Consider the following 25,155-nt stretch of genomic DNA (forward strand, 5'->3'; position numbering starts at 1 on the left):
GAGAGAAAATACAAAAGAAAATGAGGTGCAAAGGGACACTCACAACACGCTGGAGGAACTCAGCAGGTCGGGCAGCATCTGTGGAAAAGATCGGTCGATGTTTCGGGCCGGAACCCTTCGTCAGGTGCAAAGGGACTTGGGAGTCCTGGTGCAGGATTCCCTAAAGGTGGTGATGAAGGCAAACACAATGTTAACATTCATTTTGAGAGGACTAGAATATAAAAGCAAGGACATAATGTTGAGGCTTTATAAGGCACCGGTGAGGCCTCATTTGGAGTATGTGAGCAGCTTTGGGCCCCTTATCTAAGGAAGAATGTGCTGACATTGGAGAGGGTACAAAGGAGGTTCACAAAAATGATTCCAGGATTGAAAGGCTTATCATATGAGGAACATTTTATGGCTCTGGGCCTGTACTCACTGGAATTCAGGAGATTGAGATGGGATCTCATTGAAACATATCAAATGTTGAAAGGCCTCCACAGAGCGAATGTGATGAGGATGTTTTCTATGGTAGGAGAGTCTAAGACCAGAGGACACAGCCTCAGAATAGAGCGGCGTCCTTTTAGAATGGAGATGAGGAGGCATTTCTTTAGCCAGTGGATCTGTGACATTCGTTACCACAGTTGGCTATAGGGACCAAGTCATTGGGTATATTTAAGGCAGAGTTTGTTAGATCTTTGATTAGTCAGGGCATGAAGAGGTACGGGAGAAAGCAGGAGACTGAGGCTGAAAGGGACTCAGTCCCAATGGATTAGCGATAATGAAATGGCAGAGCAGACTCAATGGGCCAAATGGCCTATTTCTGCTCCTATATCTTATGGTCTATTCAGCACAGACAGTTGGTTTAGTTTTCTTTCATAAATTCTATTGGTTTCTTTATTTTCTTACAAGTGTCTGCAAGAAATGAATCTCAAGGTAGTATATATGGTGACATTTAACAATATCGATAATAAATTTACTTTGAACTTTGGAAGCTTCACTACTGTAGTTTGGATAAGTGCTATATCTTATGGCCAGTTAGGAGAACAACTCTCTTTTTAATTTAAATTCTACCATTGTTTGATTTGCAAAGTATCTAATGATAAACAGTTGTGGATTAGTTTAACAGATTCTCCATAGGTTTGAGTCTATATATTTTTCACCATTGTGGATTTAGAGGATTTAAGATTTAAAAACTATTCCCCTTCCTTAGCATTAAAGTCTTTTCTCTTCTTGATCACTTGTTAATAGTGCATTTGAATGGTCATCACTTGGTAACTCGAGCAAGGTGTTGATGTCATGCCACATAATTTAATGGATTCCGTCTGGTTGGAGAGAGACATTCCGAATGTTTTAGTGAAAACAAAAAAAAGCCTCATCATTTCAATTTCTTCTTTAATTCAGTATGAAAAATGCCCACTCTAGTAAATTAATCGGTGCAGCATTATCTCAGAAGAGAAATCTATTTCCCGATTGGTACTGAGTACATCTATTACAGCATTCAATCCATTATCACTGTGAATTTTTGGTTTACTTTTGATGCCATCGTTTCAGATTTGAGCCAAAACTAATTCAGTGTCAGCCGAGGGCATTGCTTCCCACAAGCAGCTGCGGAGATCACCCCCGGGTCCTGTCGCGTCACCGATTTCCGATGACGCATCAGCACCGAGCTCGCGGGCGGCGGGAGCAGGTGCTGCAGCACGCGACGCGAGCAGGTACGTTAATGACGCACCAGAGCGGGGCACGAGGCGCGGTCGGGCTGACGTTGAGCCGGAGCCGGCCGCGTGGGTGTGGCGGCTCGGGAAGCGTGCTCAATTCGGTAAATATGTTTGTCCGCGGAATCGGTGTAGTGTCAGCCAGAAGCTGAAAGTGGGCAAGGTTCGTCTATCCTTAAGATGCAGGCAGGTGTCGAACCAAGTTTACCCTGGTTTTATTTTAGAAAACCTATAGCACTGTACAGGTCACAAAGCTGTACCCTTCAGTCCTCAAATAGGGATACAGACTGTCTGATCAGGAGAGGCTGCAAAGTTCCTCTTTGTTTATCTAAGAGTGACCTTACGTGCGTAGGATTGAGATGGGGGAATATCTGCTGCTTATAGGTGTGACAGAACTAGTATTGAAATGATCACATTAACTTCAACGCCAAAGAATGAAAAATGGTGAAACTTCTACCAAAAGAGTAGAATGTACATTGGCGATTTTAAAGGGAAGCTGACGTTTCATATTGGGTTACATGAAGCGATGTGGAAGTAAGATTATCTGGAGCACTAAGGACAAGGAGGATTAATTGATTTAAATGTTTTTTTGTGGTTGTAAGACTGAATTTACCTGCTATAACTGCGCATACCTTATTTTGTAGTGTGATGTGACTCGCCTTTACCCATTTGTATCAGAATATTTTTAAAAACCGCAAGATTAAGAATTTTATGCTGTAAAATGTCTTTTCAAAGAAACAAAAAATACATCAAAAAACTGGCAAGCAATAGTTAACAGAACACAAGAATGAAAATTTCTTATGAAGACTAATTACCATTGAAAGGTAAAATGAGATCTTGAGAAGAGTAGAATCTTTCAGTAGTATATGGTGACGTACTGTGCATGTACTTTTGGAAATACAGCGATACAGAAGCAGCAGGCAAACCAAGCCAAAAAAGCCGCCTTACACCTGTAATTTATTATACTATATTTGCCCAGATAAACAAAGTGCAGTATGTTTGTAAATTTGATGTTGGAGTTCTGAACTGATCTTTGTGCTTTTCATTACATTCAAAGTATAAGCACTATTTCCACTGAGTGCTTTGGGCACTCAGAAATTTCATGTCAAGCTGATATTTGTAAATCCGTTCAGTTACGCGTCAGTGCATTTTGATTTATCGCTATTTGCTTTTCTTCAGTTGGCACTTGTGGGCTTTATGAAGTTTTTGAATCTGTGATAGTCCTCAAATGATTCAGAAGTGCTTCCTTGCATGTTACCAGTTAAATGGTATTGGTTTATTATTGCCAAGTGTTCCAAGATGCAGTGAAAAGCTTTTGTTTGAGTGCCATCTAGGTAGATCATTCAGAATGTGCATGGTGTTGGTGCTTTATTTCACTGGTCCTGTGCAAATGTGTTAAAAGGAGCATTTATTCTCAAGTTTCATGTTTTTGAAGCAGCATTTATTATTTTGACCACTAATTTAGGTGACATTTTTGGATAAGTTGAGATAAGTGTTCTCAATATTATATGGCAACCGGACATCTATCAATATCTGTTATTGACTCATGATCATTGAAATAAACAATTGCTTTCTGCAACTAAACCATTGGGCTCAAGGAAATTGAATGTCACAGAACATGAAAGAATGCAATAGTAGACTTCACAAAACTTGGATAATTACATGCAGGATACCATGCAGATGTGACAGAAATTCCCTCCTTGTTTTTTTGCTCAGCTTGCTATCTAATAGGAGGTGCCACTTGTAAGATTAAAAACAGATAGAAGTAAACTTCTAACAGTTTTAGTCTCTGGTCGTAAATGGAAGTCACTCTTCAGTCCTTAAAATGTTTTCGGTTCTTAAAAGCAGTAATTGGCTAAAGTAAACAAAAAGCACTCTATGGGACAGTGTTGTGGACAAGCTCTGTGAGAAGGCAGAGGCTAGTCACTGCACCGCTTTGTTATTACTTGAGCGTAGAGTATAAGAAATGGGTTGTTTCAAACAGACAAGCTGATTCTTGAGTTGCTTAGTTCAAGGAAACTTGCAGAATCGATGGATAATATTACTTAGTATCAATAACTGATGTATTTATATTTGGAAAGGTTTAATGTGCTCAGAATGTTAGCTTTACAGAATTTATTGCTAAGGGCTATGTCTCCAAAAGTGTTTTTAGAGTGCTTGTGTTAAGATATCTGAGGAAATATCATATGTTTGTGAAGTCACACAAGTGGGAGAGAAACTGCATAAATGCAGAGAGCAGTTCAGGCTGATTAGGAATGGGAAAAGAACATCAAGCAGTCCTCCAGCTTTGGTTTCTGTGACAGACAATTAATTTTTCTGCAACTTGTTGGTATGTCTTTTTAGATTTTAGAGTTGTACCTGAGCTTTAGAGCTTAAGTAATACTTTTAAGAAGTGGTTTATCCTTTGAGTTTAAGAAATTCTTAATGCTTTGTGTTTTAGAAATAGTTTATAATTTGGAAATGTTTTCTGTTTCAAGATTTAAGGTAATGATACAATGATTCAAGATAAGAGAAATTGTCTGAGATTTGGAAATGTTTAAGATAGAAATCCTGAGTTTTAAATGTGTATTAAGAACATGCGGATTTAAATGTGTATCTCTGTAAAGAAATGAACTGTGTTTTAAACTACTTTGTTAGCTGGAAGAGAGGACCCACTGCTCTAATAGTGGGTACACTGCTCTAATAGTGGGTATTGGCAACTAACCTTGCCATGGGGAATAAACACACAAGTAAAGTAGCTTTTTAAGATTGGCTAGTTACAGTATAATCTCCCTTTAGATAGTGAGAGTACTCACGGTTATGTATATTGGATAAGTCTTTGAATTTATAACTTCGCGGTCAGCAAATCTAATACCATCACACAGGGGTCCTAAATTAAATCCCTGAAATATCCTTTGTTTATTGCCTATTCTTATTGACCCTTTTGACCAAATAAATAGCTCCCACTTTCTTTTCCAAAAAAAAATCCTTGAACAGTTGTAAGCTGTAGTTCTTTGGCAGTGCTTGATTATTCACTTTAAGTGTTGTCACCACCAAAATTCACTTTTTTTTTCAACAATCATGTTTAAACTTAGCTTGCTGTTCTTCCCAAAGCACTGAAATGAAAGGCCTTTCCTTTAAGAAAAGAGGCAAGCGCTGTTCTCTGTGATCAGGCTGCGTTTTATGCTTCCTCAAACTCTTAGCACCATCCTGGTTTTCAGCTCCATATGATTGCCTTTGCTAAGTTCACTTTCATCTGCCCAATTGCAGTAAAGAGGTCTTAACCGTTGGATTTTTTTTTCCTGCTCCAACAGCATCTTAGAAATTTCTTGAGCTTTCAGCTTTGCTTCACCCATTCACTATTCCATCAAGCACAAACATTTGTTCTTCCAAACGTCAGAACTCTGTTCATGGATGCCAAGGGGGGATAGGAAGTATCATAAAAGAAGATACTGAAAGGGGTGTAAAAAGTTTGGTAAATAATTGAATTTTAGAGAAATGGTGCAGTTTAGAGAGCTAAGATAAATAAGGAAACATAGGCAACAATGAGGTTAAGGTGTGTGTGGGGGGGGAGGCTGATCGTGTTTGGTATTGGTAGTATAAAAGTTAGAAACATAAGAACAGGGTTTGGAATAAGCACAAAATGATCTTAGTTCTGAACCAATAGTAATGCCAATTTATTAGCTTTTGCATGTGGCATTGTTACCTTTTTGGTATAGTTTTTGCAATAACTATCCAACCTAGGAAATCATGAATGAAAATGTTCCATGAGTTTATGAAGGAAAAGCTATATTGTACAAATTCCATACGCTCAACAACTGGCCTCATATTTTTTCCTCAGCCTTAGAATTAACCAGAATTGTCTTGACCAATGTCTCTTTAATCCTGAAGTTAGTTCTGATCCTATTGTAAGGAATACCTGCTGTCATCTTCGCTGTATCATTTGATCTGCATATATCCCAACATGACCCCCAACCCACCAACTCTAAGAAACTCCTTCAAGCTTTGAATATGTACTCACTTGGATATTCTGTTGCTGGCTTAATTACGTCCTTTCCTACATCCTTTCATAAACTCTGCTGTTTGTATCCAATCGTGGGAGGTCTAATTTGTCCATCTTTCTCCTCTATGGCACCTTGTATTGCCTTATTCTGCAGTGTGTCAGATAAAAAGTTCTTAACCTTGTTTCTAATCTGTTCTGCTATTATAATCTTGCATTCTAAGTATATTGTCAAAACTAACCAGTAAGTTCCAAGACTTTGGCCTTAATACCTCCTTGTGCAATTAGATACTGGATTTCCTTACTTGAAGACCCCAGTCAGTTCAGATTGGCAAAAACATCTCCTCCACAATCTCCATTAGCACAGGTGCACCACAGGACTGTGTGCTTAGCCCTCTGCACAGTTCAAATACCATATTCAAGTTTGCTGATGACACCAGTGTTGTGGATCGAATCAAGGGAGGGAATGAATCAGCATACAGTGGGGAGATTGAAAATTTGACTGAGTGGTGTCATAACAACAACCTTGCCCTCAATGTCAGCAAGATCAAGGAAATGGTTGTATACTTCAGGAGAGGGAAACCAGAGGTCCATGAGCCAGTCTTCATCGGAAGGTCAGAGGTTAGCAACTTTAAATTCCTGGGTGTTACTCTTCAGAGGATCTGTCCCGGACCCAGAACATAAGTGCAATTGCAAAGAAAGCACAGCAGCGCCTCTACTTCCTTAGGAGATGTGGATATTTGGCATGACATCTAAAACCTTAATAAACTTCTATAGATGTGCAGTGGAGAGTGTATTGACAGGCTGCATTACGGTCTGCTATGGAAACACCAATAACTTTGAAAATAAAATCCTACAAACAGGTACTTGATTTGGCCCAGTACGTCATGGGCAAAGCCCTCCCAACTATTGAGCACAACTATATGAAATGCTGTCGTAGGAAAGCAGCATCCATCATCAGAGATCACCACCACCCAGGCCATATTCCTTTCTTGCTGCTGCCATCAGGTAGAAGGTACAAGAGCCTCAGAACTTGCACCACCAGGTTCAAGAGCAGTTACTACCCCTCAACCATCAAACTCTTAAAAGGGGATAACTACACTCACTTGCTCATCCATTGAGATGATCCCACAACCAATGATCTCACTTTAAGGTCTCTTCATCTCAGTATCTCATGTTCTTGTTATTTATTGCTATTTATTTATATTTGCACTTGCACGGTTTGTTGTCTTCTGCACTCCTGTTGATCTTTCATTGATTCTGTTATAGTTACTATTCTATAGATTTGCTGAGTATGCCTGCCGGAAAATGAATCTCATGGTTGGATATGGTAACATATATGTACTTTGATAATAAAATTTACTTTGAACTTGTGAATGGTGGTTTTTCCCTCCATTGACTGATGTCCTGTTTGAATAATTTACTCTGCAAAATGTTTCATTGCTTTAGTATTTGCTGCAATGCTCATTTTTAACCAAGCTTTTGGTCATTCTTCTGGAGAGCTCTATTTTTTGGCTTTACTTCCGCATATCATTTTTGACTCAGCATCCAATTTATGGTGCTGTGATGCATTCTTGTAGAAGGTCCAAAATCATTGTCATTTATCCTTATTCATGGTCATTGATTAATTATGGTTGAGCAAGCAAGTTTTTACAGCTTCCTATTTCTGATTTTTATCTGTTGTCCCTCAAGAACTTCAAAAATAAGGTGAGGTACAGAAGGACTGCAGAAATCTCAAGAGTTGCATTTAAGCTGCCAACCTTGCAGAATAAATAGTATACATATTTTGATTATTTCTTTGAAATATGTGAGGACTAATTTTATTTCTTCACCTGCAGGAACAATAATGTCTCATTTTAAAGTTAAGTCAAAATGGAATGGCATAGAAGCAAATACACAGACAGACCGGTGTTTTTCCCCATATCACGATGGCAGAAAGAGAAGTAATGTTACTGATATGTACCTATTTACAATATTGTAGATAATCTTAATAGTTATTCATCTGTGATTTACTCTTATTCTTGAGTGATGTATTGATGCTGAAGGTATTGCTTAATGGGCACTCAAATAAGTATCAACAATAAATGCTGAAGTAATACTTTATCCTATTGATTTTATCCATTTTACAATTTCAATTAGCATTTGGGAGTTAGTGCATTTTTTCTTCCACTGCATACTAGCTTGGAGGTAATACTATCTCATTCATACCACCATTGTTTCAAAAATAAATTGGTTAACTCACACAAAATATACTCGATGATATAATTTAGCCATTGATCCAGCAAAGCATTCACTTTGCAGTTATCTGGATTAAAGATCTTTCCCCAGTCTGCCTTATTTATCATAACCAACATGTTTGAATGTCATGACCAAAGACAAGAAGTTAATGGGCTATTCATTGCCATTGCTTTAAATTCATTTGGTGACCTGGAGACAAATACAATATCTGTTTGACTTCATTTTTGTTTTGCACTATACAGTTTACCATCTTTGTTAATAAATATGGCACCACACAACATAATAAAACATTAATGGAGAAATAAACCTCAGCATTTTGCTGGTGCGAGATTAAGAGTAATCAAATTGGTTGGCCATTACATAGCCTACTCAAATTTTCTTTCCATTGTTTTCACTGAAAAGTGAAATTTCTAGCAGTGCGTATACCGGGCAGCCATTCTGTCATTGTCCTTGCATTCTTCCCGCCAACACCTCATACTAAAGTCGTTTTTTATCTCACTATCCATTTTCTTTCTAATAAAAATATTACATTGATAGCAGATAGCAATATGCCTCTATCTAATTGGACAAGATTTTACTTTTACTTTAAAGTGGTGAATGCAGATGCAAAGCCAAGTTCAAATTTAGAGGAATTGTCAATGATTTATGAAGAAGTCTCCAAATTATCTGCAACTGATAAACCAGTTCTTGGTGGTCACAGGTTAGTGTGTTTGAGTTTTATGAAATATTCCAAGTTTCAGAAGGAAATTTAATTTATTTTAAAATGGTTTGTTGCAATTCAAAAAACATACTTAAATTTAGTAAGTTTTAGGAGATGTAGTTCATTTTGTGAAGGCCCGAAATATAATTGTATGGAAGGAAGCCTTGCTATGACTGTTCATGTGGGTCTGTTTTGGTCACGTTATTTTCATTGCAGGCAGTTCACAGAAAATTTATTAGATTAATTACTGACAAAGGGAGCTGACATGATTAAAGTCCAGGTCCAGAAAAATCAGAAAATGAAGAGGACCTTATTGAAACATAACACTTTGAGAGGATTTTGAGAGGGATGGTATTAAGCGCTTCCCCTCATGAGACAATTTAAAGCTAGTGATTAAAATTTCAGGATAACAGATTCCTCATTTATTACAAAATATCAGAATTTCTGGTGATTATTATTGTTTTTACCCAAAGAACTCTAAAGGCTGAATCATTTACCATTTTTAATGCTGAAATGAAAAAGAAGTCTTTCAGAGTTGAGGTTTATGGGAATCAGCCAGGAAAGTGAAGTTGAGATCAAGATCAGTCAGCCAAAATCTAATTGAATGGCAGAACCAACTTATTAGCCAAATAGTTAATTCATTATCTTACATGTATTCTTAAATCCTGGTACAATGGAATTGTATGCATACTGGCTCCAGAAGCTGAGTTTTTCCAAGCTAGTAAGGGTGGTGATGTTATGCTGTGGTGATCTCTGCTGTAGGTCAGCTTTCATTCACCACCATGATCACATGACTGACATCAGTCTATTATTTCCCAGATGGTCACCAACCTCTTTTCATCTGGAGATCTTCCCTTCGTACCCTCTATCCTCGTGGGGCCCTAACCTTGAGCATCCTATCTCTCTGCAGACTTGGTGGACCCATATCTAAAATCTCTATTTGCCTATATTTAGCTATCTTGGCTGTATTCTTTCTCTAACTGTCCAGTCTTTTCTACCTACCTTCAGTTAATTCTACTATCGGATATATCTTCCTGCTTCCTTTTTTGCATTCTGAAACTTTCTTTCTATCCCTTCTGAAACTCGTTTCATGACACTATCCCATGCAGGAGATACTGCACTGTGTTTTAAACTTGCTCTGTTTCATTATCATCTTTGTAACCTTTCTTGTTGATGCAGTGATTTACTTGCAGATTTCTAATTTATGATGGCATCCTAGTGCATTCCCAGGAATGAGCATAATAGAATCCGTTGAAAGAGGTCATTTTAGTCTTATAACTTGAGAGATGCATCACTGACAGATGTGCCATGGACCAGGTCTAATCCCTTATCGTGCTTGCTGCCATGTTGTTGTTTTATCAGGAATCTGGTACAAATCCACCACTCTTCCTGCTGCTTGGTGTAAAGAAGTTGTGCATGATTGATAATCAGTGTGGTGGCTTAGCACTGAGAGGATGACCTCAGACCTGCATCTTGGCCAGTGGGGACAGGAAGTACTTTCTTCATTTACTAAAGGCCAACTAAGATTGTAATCTTTTCGCTTCACCTGTTGTATGTAATGGAAGTTGCTTTCTTCCCTTTGGTTGTTCTCTTTAGCCCAGAGGTTTTCAATGTTAACAAATTTTGTTGAGAGGGATGGCATTTTAAAGTACTTTGGCATATGTTCCTGTGAACGAACAAAAGGTGCAATGGGTCATTTCTAAGTGGGCTTTCAGTGGCCTCCTCTACATTCGAGAAACTAATTATCCCTGATCCCTAATATTATTTATAGGACTTGTACATTGCAAACTTCTATATTTTGTCAAAATGTGGAGAAAAATATATTATGTCTCTTTGTTCTTAAGGCATTTAGCTCAATTAGCAACAGCACAACAAAAAGCTTTAAATAAAAAAAGAGGAATTAAGCCTTTTTGGAACAGAAGCCCAAGTCTTCAACAGTGGAAGGTATTTTACTGCATTAAATCATATACTTGTTTAATTTTTGTTTGAGTTGTAACTTAGGGAACCAATTATCATTCGCCTTAGTTTCTTCAGCTTAAAGCTTATTTTAACAGAAACGTGGCTGGAAGTGCTCCCCCCTCCCCCGGACATTTAAATAGAATTCTTGGATGCCAGGAACACAACTTTTTGTCGCTTGTGAATTGTTAATTTTGGCAAAGCCCATTTTAAGTTGCTAACCTAATTCAATTTCTATCAATATTCTACTTGGGTAGAATAGCCTGGGTACGAAAGCAGACTATTACAATTTTAATTAACATTATCTTAACATTATTCCATGCAGTACAATCATTTCCTAAAATAGTACTGTTTAATTTCATATGGATCTCTGATAAAATTTCTAATTTTATCATTGAAGAAAATATTGTACATGAATTACAGTTGTAAATGGAAACTAGAAACTTACAGTAGTCCAATTCTAAATTTATTTCAGGAATTTACCCAACGTAGTTCCAAATATTCAACATGTTCTGGATCCAATGAAATTAGTTCAGGTAAGAAAGCTATTCTGGAAGAAATTTGACTAAAAATTTAAGTTCTATGGAAATTATGGAATGTGACATTTTTCTTTAATCATCTGAATTGCACTTATGCTGCTTATAATAATGTGACCTTCAGTCCCACAATATTTTACAAATAACCATTGTAGCTATATCAATGATACTTGATTTTGAATGTTAGATTGTTTTAGTACCTTTGTGACTCTTGTTGGTTTTGTCTGTTTAGGGCCTTTTGTGTTGATTTACAAACAAAATGGCTAAATCGCAGTAAGTTTAGTAAATTGGCAGATGATATGAAGATTGGTTTTGTTGGGGATAGAGTAGAGGGGAGGGCAATGGCAGATGGAGTTTAACTTAGACATTGGTGATCAAATGTAAAGACATGGTACACATTAATGGCAAGACCCTTAACAGTGTTGATGATGTGACGAAAAACGAAGTTATCAGAAGATTGATGCTAATGAGAGAGAGATAAGGGAGACGATGGAGAAACATTCAAAATGCTAATAAGAGAGAAGAGAGAGATTAAAAAGAAAGAAACACATTTCAGATATTGACATACCGATTGCTTTGAACCTGAACTGTTTGAAGTTTGATGGACAGGCGATACCCCAGCAGGGGGATAAAAAGAACAGGTTCGCTAAGGCACGACACACACCATGAGATCACGACATAACGAGACCCTGAAAGAGCGGTGTGCCCCCACAAGTTGGTGGAGTTGGAGGTCTGGTTTGAGGGAATTGACCATAGACTGACAGGGTGAAAAGGGACGATCGGCGGGAACCTGGTGTGTGTGTCTGCCCTTGCCTGGGTGCCAGGTTCACCGCGGAAGAACGGTCATATCCGGAACGGAGGGGTCACAGTCGGTGACCACAGAAGACATAAAAGGGTTCACCCGAAAGCTAACTGTGAAGAACATCAAAGGTCTGTTTGAATCAAAATTTACATTCTCTCTCTCTCTCCAATGGCACAACAGCGATTACTGCGAACTGTACTAAGCTGAACTGAACTCTGCGTCACTTGAGTCTGATCATTTTACCCCTAGACTGCGATAGAGCTTGGTTGATTCCTATTTACCCTAGTTCTGTGTACATGTGTGTTTTATCATTGCTAAGCTGTTGCATTTATATCCTTATGATTAGAGGACTGTGTTACTTATTTCTTTAATAAAACTTCATTAGTTTCTGTTAAACCAGACTCCAACTAAGTGGTCCATTTCTGCTGGTTTGGCAACCCAGTTACGGGGTACGTAACAATGAGTAGAGGGATCCTGAAGCTCCCTAAAAATGGCTACACAGGTTGATAGAGTGGTAAGAAGGCACATGCTATGCAAGTATTTATTGGGCAAGGAATTGAATTTAACTGCCAGAAAGCTGTATTGCAACTTTATGAACCTCTAGTTAGGCTACATCTTGAATATTGCATTCATTTCTGGCCACCTCATTATAAGAAGGATGTGGAGGCTTTGGGGAGGGTGCAGAAGAGGTTTACCAGGATGCCTGGATTAGAGGGAGGGCACTTGCTATAAGGAGAGATTGGGCAAACTTTAGTTGTTGTCTCTGAAATAGCTGAGGCAGAGGGACACAGACAGATCTTTAGATTAGATTATGAGGACACGCAGTCCTCTTTTATTCTCATTTAGTAATGCATGCATTAAGAGATGATACAATATTCCTCTGGTGTGATATCACAGAAACACAGGACAGACCAAGACTGAAAAACTAACAAAACCACATAATTATAACGTATAGTTACAACAGTGCAACAATACCATAACTTGATGACGAACAGGCCATGGCACAGTAAAAAAGTTCAAAGTCTCTCGAATGTCCCACATCTCACGCATACGGGAGAGGCACAGTGTGTGCTATAAGAGTGTGAGAGACACAGACAGAGTAGGCAGCCAATATATTTTTCCCAGGGTTAAAATTTCTAACAACAAAGGGCATGCATTTAAGGTGAGATGGGGTAAATTCAGAGGAGCTGGTCCAGGCATGTTATTTTACACAGTGGTGGGTGCCTGGAATGTGCTGCCTGGGGTGATGGTAGAGACAAATGTGGCAGGGATGTTCAAGAGACACATGAAAGTGTATGCAATGAAAAGATATGGACATTGTGTTGGCAGAAGGGATTAGTTTAGTGTATATTTGATTACTAATTTAATCAGCTCAACACAACATGGTGGGCTGTAGGACCTGTGGCTGAGCTGTGTTGTTTTATGTTCTTTAAGTCAGCAGGATACAAAAGTATAAATAAAGTGCTAATTTACTGGGCATCTGGCCAGCACAACTAGTGAAAGATTGTGTAGTTCCATGAAGTTATTTCAGTTGTTAAAACAATATTTCTTGCAGATTTTCTAGATGATTTCTAAATGACATTTTAAACTGTATTAAACAAACTGACTTGCTATCAAACAGTATATATTTAAAGCATGTTTTCCATCCCAAATATTATCAGCACAGGAATTGTTCTCTTTTGTCCTTTAAGGTGCCCCTTTTAACCTACTACTTTGACTAAGGCATTATTTAATGGTCTCAATATACGGCTTGCACTCTCCTTTCTAAAATAAAATCAACAAATGTTGGAATTATTCAGCAGGCCAGTGAGACTGTGTGGAGAGAAAAGTAACTAACGTTTTTGGTGAATGACTTTTCATCAGGCCACTAAGATGTTTTGCTGTTAAGGTCTTTGATTGATATTAACTTGCAACTGTACTCAAGTTGAATGAAAAGACAGCACCATTGATGTTGGAAAAGTAACATTAATGTTTATCTCTTTTAATGTCATTTTCCCTGCTATCTGAAGCTTCCCCCTCCCTTTTGCCTTCATTAGATTCAGAGCTGCCTGTGGACTCATCTTCAGCTGCAAGCATGGATAGTTGTTCTTCTATAGAATTATTCCGAGAGGCAGATGGTAAATACTGCATTAATTCAGCAATAAATGGAATAGCTCCTTCAATCTGTTTATTTTTGGAATAGCTTGCTTTTGGCAACTGTTTTTGAAATGGTAATGTTTGCTTTTAGTCAAGATTCTTCAAGATTAATGGAGGATATCTTCATTCACAAGTAACTTAATTGTAGGTAGTGACATTTACCTGTGAAGAAATCTAGCATCTTTAGAAGTATAATTTTATTTGTGAATGTGTGCTTGGTTCATTATTTTTCTTGGAACATGCATGTCTAGGAGTTCAGTACTATATTGCTAAATGCATTAGATGATTGTAACAAGTGCTATGTCACTAGAAGATGTTCATTCATTTGAAGTCTTTAAAATCAGTTTAAAAAAAATTTATTTGTATAAAGAAAACAAATTCAGAAAATATAAATTTATCCAAGATTTGCCTTAGTCCCTGGTACAGGTCGCTGAGGTAGGTTCCCCTCTGTGAATACTGGCTGAGGAAGTCTGGAAGCATACTCGCCGATTAGTGGTAGTCCAACTTCCAGCACGTCTATGATTTGCAGTTGTCTCAATCATGCCCTGAATCCCCAAATGGAGCAGATACCTAAACTATGCTGTAGCCAAGAATAATATTAGCTTTATGATGCATTCACTGTCCCAGGTATTCAAATAAATATTCATTAAAAAAACTGGATGTCAAAAACATCAAATAAACACAAGTCAGTTGCACGTAATTGATGTAAATTTCATGTTATTTTTAAGAGTTGAAACTAAAACTAAGCAGTGAACATCATCTGAAGGTTTTATATGTGCGCTATGCTAAAATTGAGATTTCACTGGTCCTTCAGCTCATATTGCTTCACTTAGCATTTATTCATAAACATAAAAAATTACAGCACAGTGCAGGCCATTCTGCCCATGATGATGTGTTGGAGTTTTAACCTATTCTAATATCATTCTAATCCTTCCTTCCTATATAGCTTTCCATTTTTCTATTATCCATGTGCCTATCTAAGTTTATTAAGTGCCCCAAAGTATCTACCTCTACCACCACACCTGGTAGGGCATTCCACACACCCACCAATCTCTCTTTAAAGAACCTGCCTTTGACATCACTTGGCTGTAATCACCTTAAAATTATGCCCCCTCGTATTAGTGATTTCTGTGCTGGGAAAAAGCCTCTGGCTATCCACTTGATCTATGCCTCTTATCACATATGCCTCATCTAGTCACCTCCTATTTGCCTTCACATCAATGAGAAAAGCCCTAGCTTGCTCTACCTATTCTCATTGACATGTTCTAGTCCAGGCAGCATCTTGGTAAATCTCTGCATCCTCCCTAAAGCTTCCACATCCTTCCTATAATGAAGCGACCAGAACCGAACACTGTTCCAAGTGTGGTCTAACCAGGGTTTCATAGAGCTACAATATTGAGCAAGATGGCAAACCTCTTAAGTATAATATATATAAAATTTCCTCTTAACAATGGACTTCTAAATCACATCAATGATCTTCGGTTCTCACGATCGACTGATGAACCCTGCCTAGTCAGGCACAGCACCTTTTAAGGTTCATCACCATGACTGAAAGCAAGACAGAAGAGGTGAATCCAGGCCAGGCTGAAACGCAGAGTGATGAAGCTTCCTCTACCCAGCATCTTGTTGGTAGATGTGCTATCGCTGGAGAATAAAACTGAGGACCTGAGATTAAGACTGCAGTATCAGAGGCAGATAAGAAACATCTCAATTATTTGCTTTATTGAAACTTGGTTATCTGCGGATATGTCAGACACAGAAGTCAAACCAGAAGGATTTATGATTTACAGAATGGACCGAACTGTGGGCTTGGCTAAGACAAAGGGAGGAGGCATGTGTTTTATGGTCTGATCTCGTTGGTGCTTTGACATGGTGGTTATGTTAAACTCGTGCTCCCTTAACTTGGAACACCTAACAGTCAAATGTCGTCCATTCCATTTGCCTTGGCTGTTCTCATCTGTGATCCTGACTGCAGCTTGTATACCACCAGTGGCTGACTATAAGCAAGCACTCGCAACACTGCATGATGTCATCTGTAGACAAGAAACAGTCCATCTCGATGCATTTCAAATAGCTGGAAACCTCAACTAGGTTTCTTTGAAGCAAACCTTGCCCAACTACCACCAGCATATAACCTGTAGCACCAGAGGTCCCAATATACTAGTCCACTGCTACACTCTGATAACGAATGCCTGCTGTTCCTTACCCAGAATGTATTTTGGTAATCAGTTTGCTTGGCTGCCCTCCTACCTGCATAGAGGCAGAACCTAAAAAGCAAGGCTCCAGAGATTCAAGCACTCATCTAGAGATCTGAATGAATACACTATGGCTGTAATAGACTTCATTAAAAACAGCTGTAGATAATTATGTCCCCACTAAATCATTTACAGTCTTCCCCATGCCATTCTCTTTTCTCACTATTGCTATCAGGTTGAACGGACAAGAGTCTCAGGACTCGCACTACCAGGTTCAAGAACAGTTACTTCCCCATAAGCATAAGGCTTGTGAACAAAGGGGATAACTACACTCACTTGGCCATCCACTGAGTTTCCACAACCAATGATGTCACTTTAAGGCCACACACACAAATGCTGGAGGAACTCAGCGGGCCAGGCAGCATCTATGGAAAAGAGTAAATGGTTGACATTTTGGGCTGACTGATAACGAAAGATGTGATAGTGAAAGATAGCAAGTTTAGGGAACCTTGGTTTTCAAGAGATATTGAGACCCTGGTTAAGATTTTTTTTAAAAGTACTTAGCAGGTTGGAACAAATGAAGTATTTATGGAGTGTGAAAATACAAGAAAACACTTAAGAAAGAAATCCGGCGGGCTAAAAGAGTTGAGGTTGCTCTGGCAGAGAAGGTTAAGGAGAATCCTAAGGGATTTTACAGGTATGTTAAGAGCAAAAGGATTGCAAGGGACAAAATTGGTCCTCTGGAAGATCAGAATAGTAATCTATGCGTGGAGCCAAAAGAGATGGGGCAATCTCAAATGGATTTTTTGTATCTGTATTTACTTAGGAGACAAAACAGATGTCTATAGAAGTGAGGAAGTGGCATTGACTTCACTTCTGTGTACAGATCACAGAGGAGGTGGTGTTTGCTGTCTTGAGGCAAATTGGGATGGATAAATCCCCGGGGTTTATCAAGGTGTACCCTTGGACCCTGTGGGAGGCAAGTGTAGAAATTGCAGGAGCCTTAGCAGAGATATTTAAATCATCTTTAACAATAGGTGAGTTTTTGGAGAATTGGAGGATAGCTAATGTTGTTCCACTGTTTAAGAAAGGCTTTAAAAGTAAACCAGGAAAGTATAGTGCAGTGAGCCTGACATCAGCAGTGGGAAAGTTATTGGAAGATATTCTAAGGAACCAGATATATAAGTATTTGGATAAACATGGACTGATTAGGGATAGTCAGCATGGCTTTGGGTGTGCTAGGTCATATCTAACCAATCTCAGAGTTTTTCAAGGATGTTACCAGGAAAGTTGATAAGGCAAGGGAGTGCATTTTGTCTACATGGACTTTAGCAAGGTATTTTTGACAAGGTTCCCCCATAGGAAATTACTCAGGAAGGTTCAGTCATTTGGCATTCAGGATGAGGTAGTAAATTGGATTAGGCATTGGCTTTGTGGGTGAAGCCAGGGAGTGGTAGTAGATGGTTGACTCTCTAACTGGAGTCCTGTGACGAGTGGAGCGCTGCAGGGATTGGTGTTGCATCTGTTGCTTGTCATCTATATCAACGATCTGGAAGATAATGTGGTTAACTGGATCAGCAAATTTGCAGATGACACCAAGATTAGGAATGTTGTGGACAGCAAGAAAGACAGACCTTGCAGTGGGATCTTGACCAGCTGGAAAAAATGGTCTGAAAAATGGCAGGTGAAATTTAAAGCACTGAAAAGTACTGTAGAATAAGGGAATCTCGGAGTACAGGCCCATAATTCATTGAAAATGGCATCACAAGTAGATAGGGTCATAAAGAAAGCTTTTGGCACATTGGCCTTCATAAATCCAAGTATTGAGTACAGGACATGGCGTGTTAGGTTGAAGTTGTACAATACATTGGTGAGGTCTAATTTGGAGAGTTGTGTGCAGTTTTGTTCACCTACCTACAGGAAATATATAAGTAAGGTTGAAAGTGTGCAAAGAAAATTTACCAGAATGTTGCCGGGACTGGAGGGCCTGAGCTATTTGCAAAGATTGAATAGGTTATGGCTTTATTCCTTGGAATGTAGAAGATTGAGGGGAGATTTGATAGAGATTTACAAAATTATGAGGAGTAAAGGTGGTGTAAATAAAATAGGCTTTTTCCATAGAGGCTGGGTAGGATTACAACTGGAGGTCATGTGCTAAGGGTGAAAGGTGAAAAGTTTAAGGGGAACATGAAGGGAAATTTCTTCAGTCAGGGTAAGGAGTGTGATACAAGCTGCCAGCACAAATGGTGCATGTGAGTGCAATCTCAATATTTGAGAGAAGTCTGGAAAGGTATACAGATGGTAGCGGTATGGAGGGCTCTGGTGGGAATAGGCAGGTTAAATGTTTTGGCATGGACTAGATGGGCCAAAGGGCTCGTTTCTGTGCTGTACTTTTCTATGACTATGACAACATGCTGTCATTTCAACTTGCAGATCATACTTGTGTGCAGCAGGAAGATATTGGCTGGTTCTGTTACAAAAATTCTACTCTTCTGGACAATAGTAAAGCAGCAAACATTGATGTAGTACCTCAGCCTTCAAATCTCTCAGATATTTTGGGTAATATGTGCTTCTGTGATCATCTTGCGTTAAAACTGTTTATTTGTACGCATGTATTAGTTCGATGAGTAAAAGCTGCAAATAATAAAAGAATGCTTTTATTATTTCAGAAATTTACCTTGTAATAATAGTTTCTTTTGGATTTCAGAGCACTCTGGAAACATTACAAAAGAAAGAAACTTCAAGTAAGGTTTTTACTGGTTAAAACAATTATGAAATAATGTTAATGCTGTCACTGCAAGCAAATGCAAAGCTCCCATTTCTAATAATACCACTTATTAAAGTTAACAAGTTTAATGTTGTTCTGAAAGATGGATGGCAGTATTATCAGTGTGAGTAGAAATGGCAAAGGTAATGCAGTAAATATGGAGGAAGGTAAATGGGAGACATCAAACTGGCAAAAATAATTTGAAGAAATAATTCAAAGAATGCATCTGAGATTATTCCTGAAATATTTGGAAAAGGGATCACTATGATAGAATTTTTTTTTTACAGTTGCTGAAACTCAGAGACCAGACATTACAATCTTAAAGCCAGTTTTTGTAAACTTGAATGCAGCAATGGCTTAAGTGTTTTCCATTAATCAGCAGTGTGAAAAAAATAATTTGGAAATTTTCAAACAATTTCATTTCCATTGAGAACATTAATAACTCAAGAAGAAAAGTGATCCCTTCAGAGCTAGCAAAATAGATTGATTATGTATTTTAACAATCTAATACAAATGAGCTGAAGTTGATCAGAGAGAAAAGATCAAATATGAGACTAAATTAACAAGGTTTGTATTAGGGATTTTTTTTATTTATAGATAGAGGTGGAAAAGATGGTTCAAGAAATGTTAATGGTTTATAAAGAAAGAACTGTAGTATTGAATATTTTTCTTCACTGTAGAAAATAGAAATTGCAGAAATGTAGAAAAACTAGAGTCTTGTAACAATGAGGAACTTTGTTTATCAGTGGTGAAAAGTTACAGCTGTCCCTTCATTAACAAAGAGGTTAAGTTCCCAGGGAACTTCTTTTGGAAGTGTATAAGATGATAAGATGCATTGATAGAGTGTACAGCCAGTGCCTTTTTCCCAATGTGTAAATGTCTAATAGGAGAGAGCATAACTTTAAGGTGATTGGAGGAAAGTGTAAGAGGGGTGTCAATGGTAAATTTTCTATGTAGAATGGTAGGTTCGTGGAATACATTGCCTGGGGTTGTGGTCGAGGAAAATGCATTAGGGACACTTAAGGGACTCTTAGGTAGGCACCTGGATCAAAAAGAATAGAGCGCTATGCAGGAGGGAGGTGTTAGATTGATCTTGGAGTAGGTTAAGATGTCAGCACCATATCGTAGGCCAAAAAGCCTGTACTGTTCTATGTTCTATAACTTTCCTACCATTGATGTTAGACTTTCTGTTGTTAGATTACCTGATAGTACTGCTGCACTACTTGAATGTAGGTTTCACAAAGTTCAAAAATTTCTGTCAGAGCCCCCATAAATCTCTCCTCTTGCCTCTTCTGAGAATTTATTCTGTCTTTTAGGCTGCTAAGACACCTGATGCCTCCTCCCTTTTTTATTGGGGTAACTGTACAAAATGGGAGGTAAACCTCTGCAAAGCCCATGATTTTTCCATCCACAATGGCAACACTGGAGAAGCTCTACTTTTCACAATGATCTTTTGCGTAACCACTCCCTTCCAATGTTTTGTACTAACATTACTCAAATGTGCTTTTGGTTTTAGAAACCATGTGACAGATGGAACTGAGGTGTATGGAACGTTTCAACCTATTTTGGTTACAGCTGCAGGTATTGGTTGCCACAATGATCATCTTCCTATTCCAGTCAACGTTCACTTGACCAGCTTCTTGCCCTCGTCCTCTATAAAATTCATCTCATTGAAATTTCCAAACATACTCAACATCCTCTCCAAAGTTCACATGTACTTTCTCTTGTTTGTTGACCTGGCTTGGCTTCTATCACTAGAGAATCTTGTAATATGCCTTCAAATTTCCTGCAATCATGTTTAACATTCCATTTTTGCCTCATCAAATTCAAAAACCTGATATACTTAATAAAATATTTTACCAAATAATAGCAACAATATTAAAAATATTTTATAAATTGCATCAGAATTTTAACAACAGAAATAAGGAACTGAGTTCAAAATGGGAAATAATTTTAAAGGAAGTGAATTATCTACAGAAAGCTTAGGCCTCATAATTTAAGCCTTTTGATCCACAATCTTGTGTTGTGATCTCCCATATTTGTGCATGTTTCCTGGAACTACTTGTCTGAATCCCTCCATTTAGATGTTTGACTGTGCCATGGTGCCAAAATCCAAGTAACAAAGATGATCTTTGTGATCTTGGTTGTCCTTTTTGACAGATTAATTCCATCATCCTCCTTCGGTCCTTCCCACCATGATCCAACTGGGTTTCTATTTTTGTTTATCCTGAAATATGGACATAAAAAAAAGCTCTGTAAAATTTATTTTCTGTTAAAACTGCTCATGTTTCTCTTGGAAATTTAAGATAATGGGGAAAATTGAAGGCATTGTCTTTGTACATTAGTTGTTACCTCTAATTCCCCCTCTGGCATTTTAATATTATTAAGAACCTTTGTTTCTTATCTGACTTGAGATGAGCTTTGGACTACTAAAAGAATATGGCTGAAGAAATTCCTCTGTGTCTCAGTTGTAAAGTTACATCCCTTTATTTATAGGCTGGCAGATCATGTGGGCATGTGGCCAAGTGGTTAAGGCATTCAACCTGTAGGTCGTGAGTTCGAGCCTGATCCGAGGCAGCGTGTTGTGTCTTTGAACAAGGCACATAACCATACAGTGCTCTGCGATGACACTGGTGCCAAGCTGTATCGGCCCTTGCCCTTCCCTTGGTGTTGTGGAGAGGGGAGACTTGCAGCATGGGCAACTGCCGGTCTTCCATACAACCTTGCCCAGGCCTGCACCCTGGAGAGCGAAGACTTTCCAGGGGCAGATCCATGGTCTCAGAAGACTAACAGCAGATCATAGACTCTACTAATAATGAAACATTGCTCATCTACTTTATCCAGAGTATTTGAAACCATCACCCCACTGCCTTCCGGTGCCTCTACTTTTTAAAATTTTGATCCCTGCTTACATATTTTTCTATGACTTTGGTCATTCTTATTTCTGTAATCTCCTCCGGATGTTACATGTTCCTTCAATTCTGTTCATGTGATCTGAGTAAACATACAGTATAAATTCCATCCACATTTTTCATTCCAATTGAGATGGCCAAATAAGCATTGCCCAAGCTTAAGGTTAATTTTTTCCTCATCACAATTCAACAACAGGATTTACCTTTTCCCATCACATTTTAATCTGCATGAAAGTGGAATTCACTCTGTAAATGTAGAACCCTTGCATTGTCAAATAATATATAGAATTCATTTTATTCTTATGCTGTGATACATTAATTTTATGTTGCCATCAGGTATCTTATTTTTTTAATAAGGTAAAAGCATCTCTAAATTTCGTCCTGACAATGAGCAGAAAAGGAAGTGTGCAATTTCCATTTCATCAAAGAAGAAAAACATAGTAAGTTTGTGTCTTGTATCTTGTAACATCATCGTAGATTACAATTGTTTGTAGTAACTGTATAATGGAAAATATATTGCATTAAATATTGTGAAGAGTGAGTCAAAATTTTTATAAGAGTATCTTTTGTTCTCTCAAACATTTGGGGTTTAGCTTTTCAAGTTGGGAGCTCTATCCAACAGACTAGTGGGGCAGTAGTCTGGTGTAATAATATTTGTTGAACCATATCTTACAAATAAGATCCCAATCCCTGTATAGGTCCAGTTTTTGATCCATAGACCAAGGAAACTGTGTCAAGTAATATTTTCCTAGAGAACAGAGCAAAATAAGTAAAGATAGCAACTTAGCTTTTCTCTGAGTTCTGAGACTTTTAATTGAACAATTTATTTTTGTCATCTTATTTAATGCATATTTTAATGAAACATAGATTGTGAAAATATTTGCTTTTGACACCCACCATTCTGTGCATTTTTTAAAAAAGGGCTACACTTGACATCTACTCTGTTATGTTTTGTAACTCCAAAGCACAAAAAAACTAATTGAAAGGAAAACGAGAGCCATGAGATAAATGTGTGTACTTTGTTTTTACTTTAAAGCGAAGCATGCACATATCATGTGGTAGTGTTGTGATGTATGCAATTCCCGTATTTTACATATAACCCATAATGAATTATTTAAACTAACAATGCTTAGTTAAACAATATATTTACAATATTATTCCAATACTACTGAAATATTAAATACACAACACTCCTCCCTGCTTAGCTATAAACTCCCAACCATTATAGAATGCATCTCAGCTATATACATAGTATGCTATATAATCCATTTACCATATAGACATCCAGAGCATTGTAAGTTGTCCCATTCAAGTCTAAAGATTTAATTGCTGTGGAGGCTTTCTTACTCTTGTTGGATAATGTCTTTACTGACAAGCAGGATTACTCTGCTTGACAGGTGAGACTTGTGGCTATGAAACAATCTTGGGTTATGGGGCCTCATCCGTGGTGGTTGTAGGAGTTGACTCTGAGGCTTAAGGAAGTGGTTCTGATGGCTCTGGACACCTTTCTTGTCCTTTTCTCAGCTTTTTTCTCTCTGGAGCTGCTTCAATTTTTGCTTATCTTTCTCTTTTTCACCCTCCTTTTTCTTCTCATTTCTTGTGAATATCTCTGAATTTTCTAATTTTTCAAAATTAGGTCTCATTTATCCTCTTCAATTTCATGCAATAACATTAATGCACACAGCTTAGATTCTTGTTTGTTATACTCACTTGCAACTTTCTTGAAGCTCCTTGAATTCTCTTCCAGCTTAAAACCATATTTTGCAAGTAACTGCTTGATTAACATATTAGAAGCTTTCTCAGATATGTTGTCTACCAAATCTGTTGTAGTGAGACAACAGCTTTTGTCACTTTCATGATTCCTCTAAGTAGCATGGCCCTTCCTTGGTCCAATATGCTTTCCAACCAGAGGCACAGGAATTAGCATCAACACCTGTTTGTTCTCTGTTGGTTAACAGTTCATGCTGTACAGCATGGAAACAGTCATGGCCTCATCCAGTACCTTCCTTAACTTGCTTTCAGTTGACATTTGCAGGGCATGTGGCATGCAACTGGGGGTGGATTTCTAATCAAGTAGTTGTCTCAGTCATTCACACCCCATAATGCTAGCCCTCCTTATTTTTTCCACATACAGGCCCAATTTGCCTTGGTTATTTCACGGTTTTGGCTGTCATTCCCACAGGAACTATATTTTCTCCCAATATAAGTTCTTAACTGGATATTTGCAGGTTTCAGTTGAGTACCTTTGATCAGGCAGGCCAGCTTCTGTTTGGATGCTGCGACTTTGTTCATGTTCACTTTTATTCTGCAGCTCTGTCTACTGTTTCCATTGATATAGTAATTTCAATTGCCCTTTTAAATCGAAGTTGTGCTTCAGTTATGAGAATTTTTTTAATGCTTTCTTGCAAGATTCCACAAACTAAATGATCACTTAGTGCATTATTAAGCCCATTACCAAACTGACAATGCTCAGGCAAATTCTTCAAAGTTCAAAGAATATTTATTATCAAAGTATGTATCTTTGCAGCTACAAAACAAGGAAACCCAATAGAACCCATTATAAAAATGAAACACGCAATGTGCAGAAATAAAAACAAATCATGCAAACAATAAAATTAAGAAAATAACATTCAGAACTGAAGTTCATCGAAGTGAGTCCACCGCTGCAGCTGATCTGAGGCTACGTCCACACTATACCAGATAAATCCGTAACCGAAGCATTTTCTCTTCGTTTTGACCCTCCGTCCACACTGAAACGGCATTTTCCTCCCCTGAAAACGGAGATGTTCAGAAACGCTCTCCAGAGTGAATAAATCTGAAAATGACTAATATCCGGTGTAGTGTGTACGGGGTAACTGGCTATTTTTAAAACCGCTGTCATGACGTGACGGAACAAATGGTGGCGGAAACGCGGCATTTCATTGTTTTCTTAAATGCAACCTCTAACACCACAACAATATCTGACAATAGATGTGTAACAGCCTAATGTAACATTGTATGGAAATACAAGATAACACTGATGCAGACATGTTTTATACGTTTAACAAGGTGCTTTACAGTATTAATGTATTGCTTGTGCATACATTCAATAGATGCAATTGTCACTTTTGCCCAGTAACTGGTTTTATTGCACATGTTAAATACTACAAAATAATACACAAAGACGTGGCAAAAGTAAAGGCAAACAAATGAGGTAACAGCAAATTTCACTTTTGCCCAGTAACAAGCCTTATTGCATTT

The 25,155-nt window shown here is 38.1% G+C and overlaps 1 protein-coding gene across 1 annotated transcript in view; it reads left to right on the top strand.

The window, feature by feature from the left end:
- Positions 1-25,155, top strand: part of LOC134349892 (uncharacterized) — a 45,546-nt gene that overhangs the window by 2,650 nt on the left and 17,741 nt on the right. The window contains exons 2-11 of the mRNA XM_063054856.1: positions 1,556-1,798; positions 7,512-7,616; positions 8,503-8,611; positions 10,456-10,555; positions 11,043-11,103; positions 13,915-14,022; positions 18,670-18,795; positions 18,944-18,980; positions 20,520-20,584; positions 22,273-22,355. Coding sequence (XP_062910926.1) covers positions 1,556-1,798; positions 7,512-7,616; positions 8,503-8,611; positions 10,456-10,555; positions 11,043-11,103; positions 13,915-14,022; positions 18,670-18,795; positions 18,944-18,980; positions 20,520-20,584; positions 22,273-22,355 — 1,037 coding nt within the window. The remainder of the gene's footprint in view (positions 1-1,555; positions 1,799-7,511; positions 7,617-8,502; positions 8,612-10,455; positions 10,556-11,042; positions 11,104-13,914; positions 14,023-18,669; positions 18,796-18,943; positions 18,981-20,519; positions 20,585-22,272; positions 22,356-25,155) is intronic.

The sequence above is a fragment of the Mobula hypostoma genome, chromosome 7, assembly GCF_963921235.1.
Source record: "Mobula hypostoma chromosome 7, sMobHyp1.1, whole genome shotgun sequence".
In the NCBI taxonomy this organism is placed as follows: domain Eukaryota; kingdom Metazoa; phylum Chordata; class Chondrichthyes; order Myliobatiformes; family Myliobatidae; genus Mobula; species Mobula hypostoma.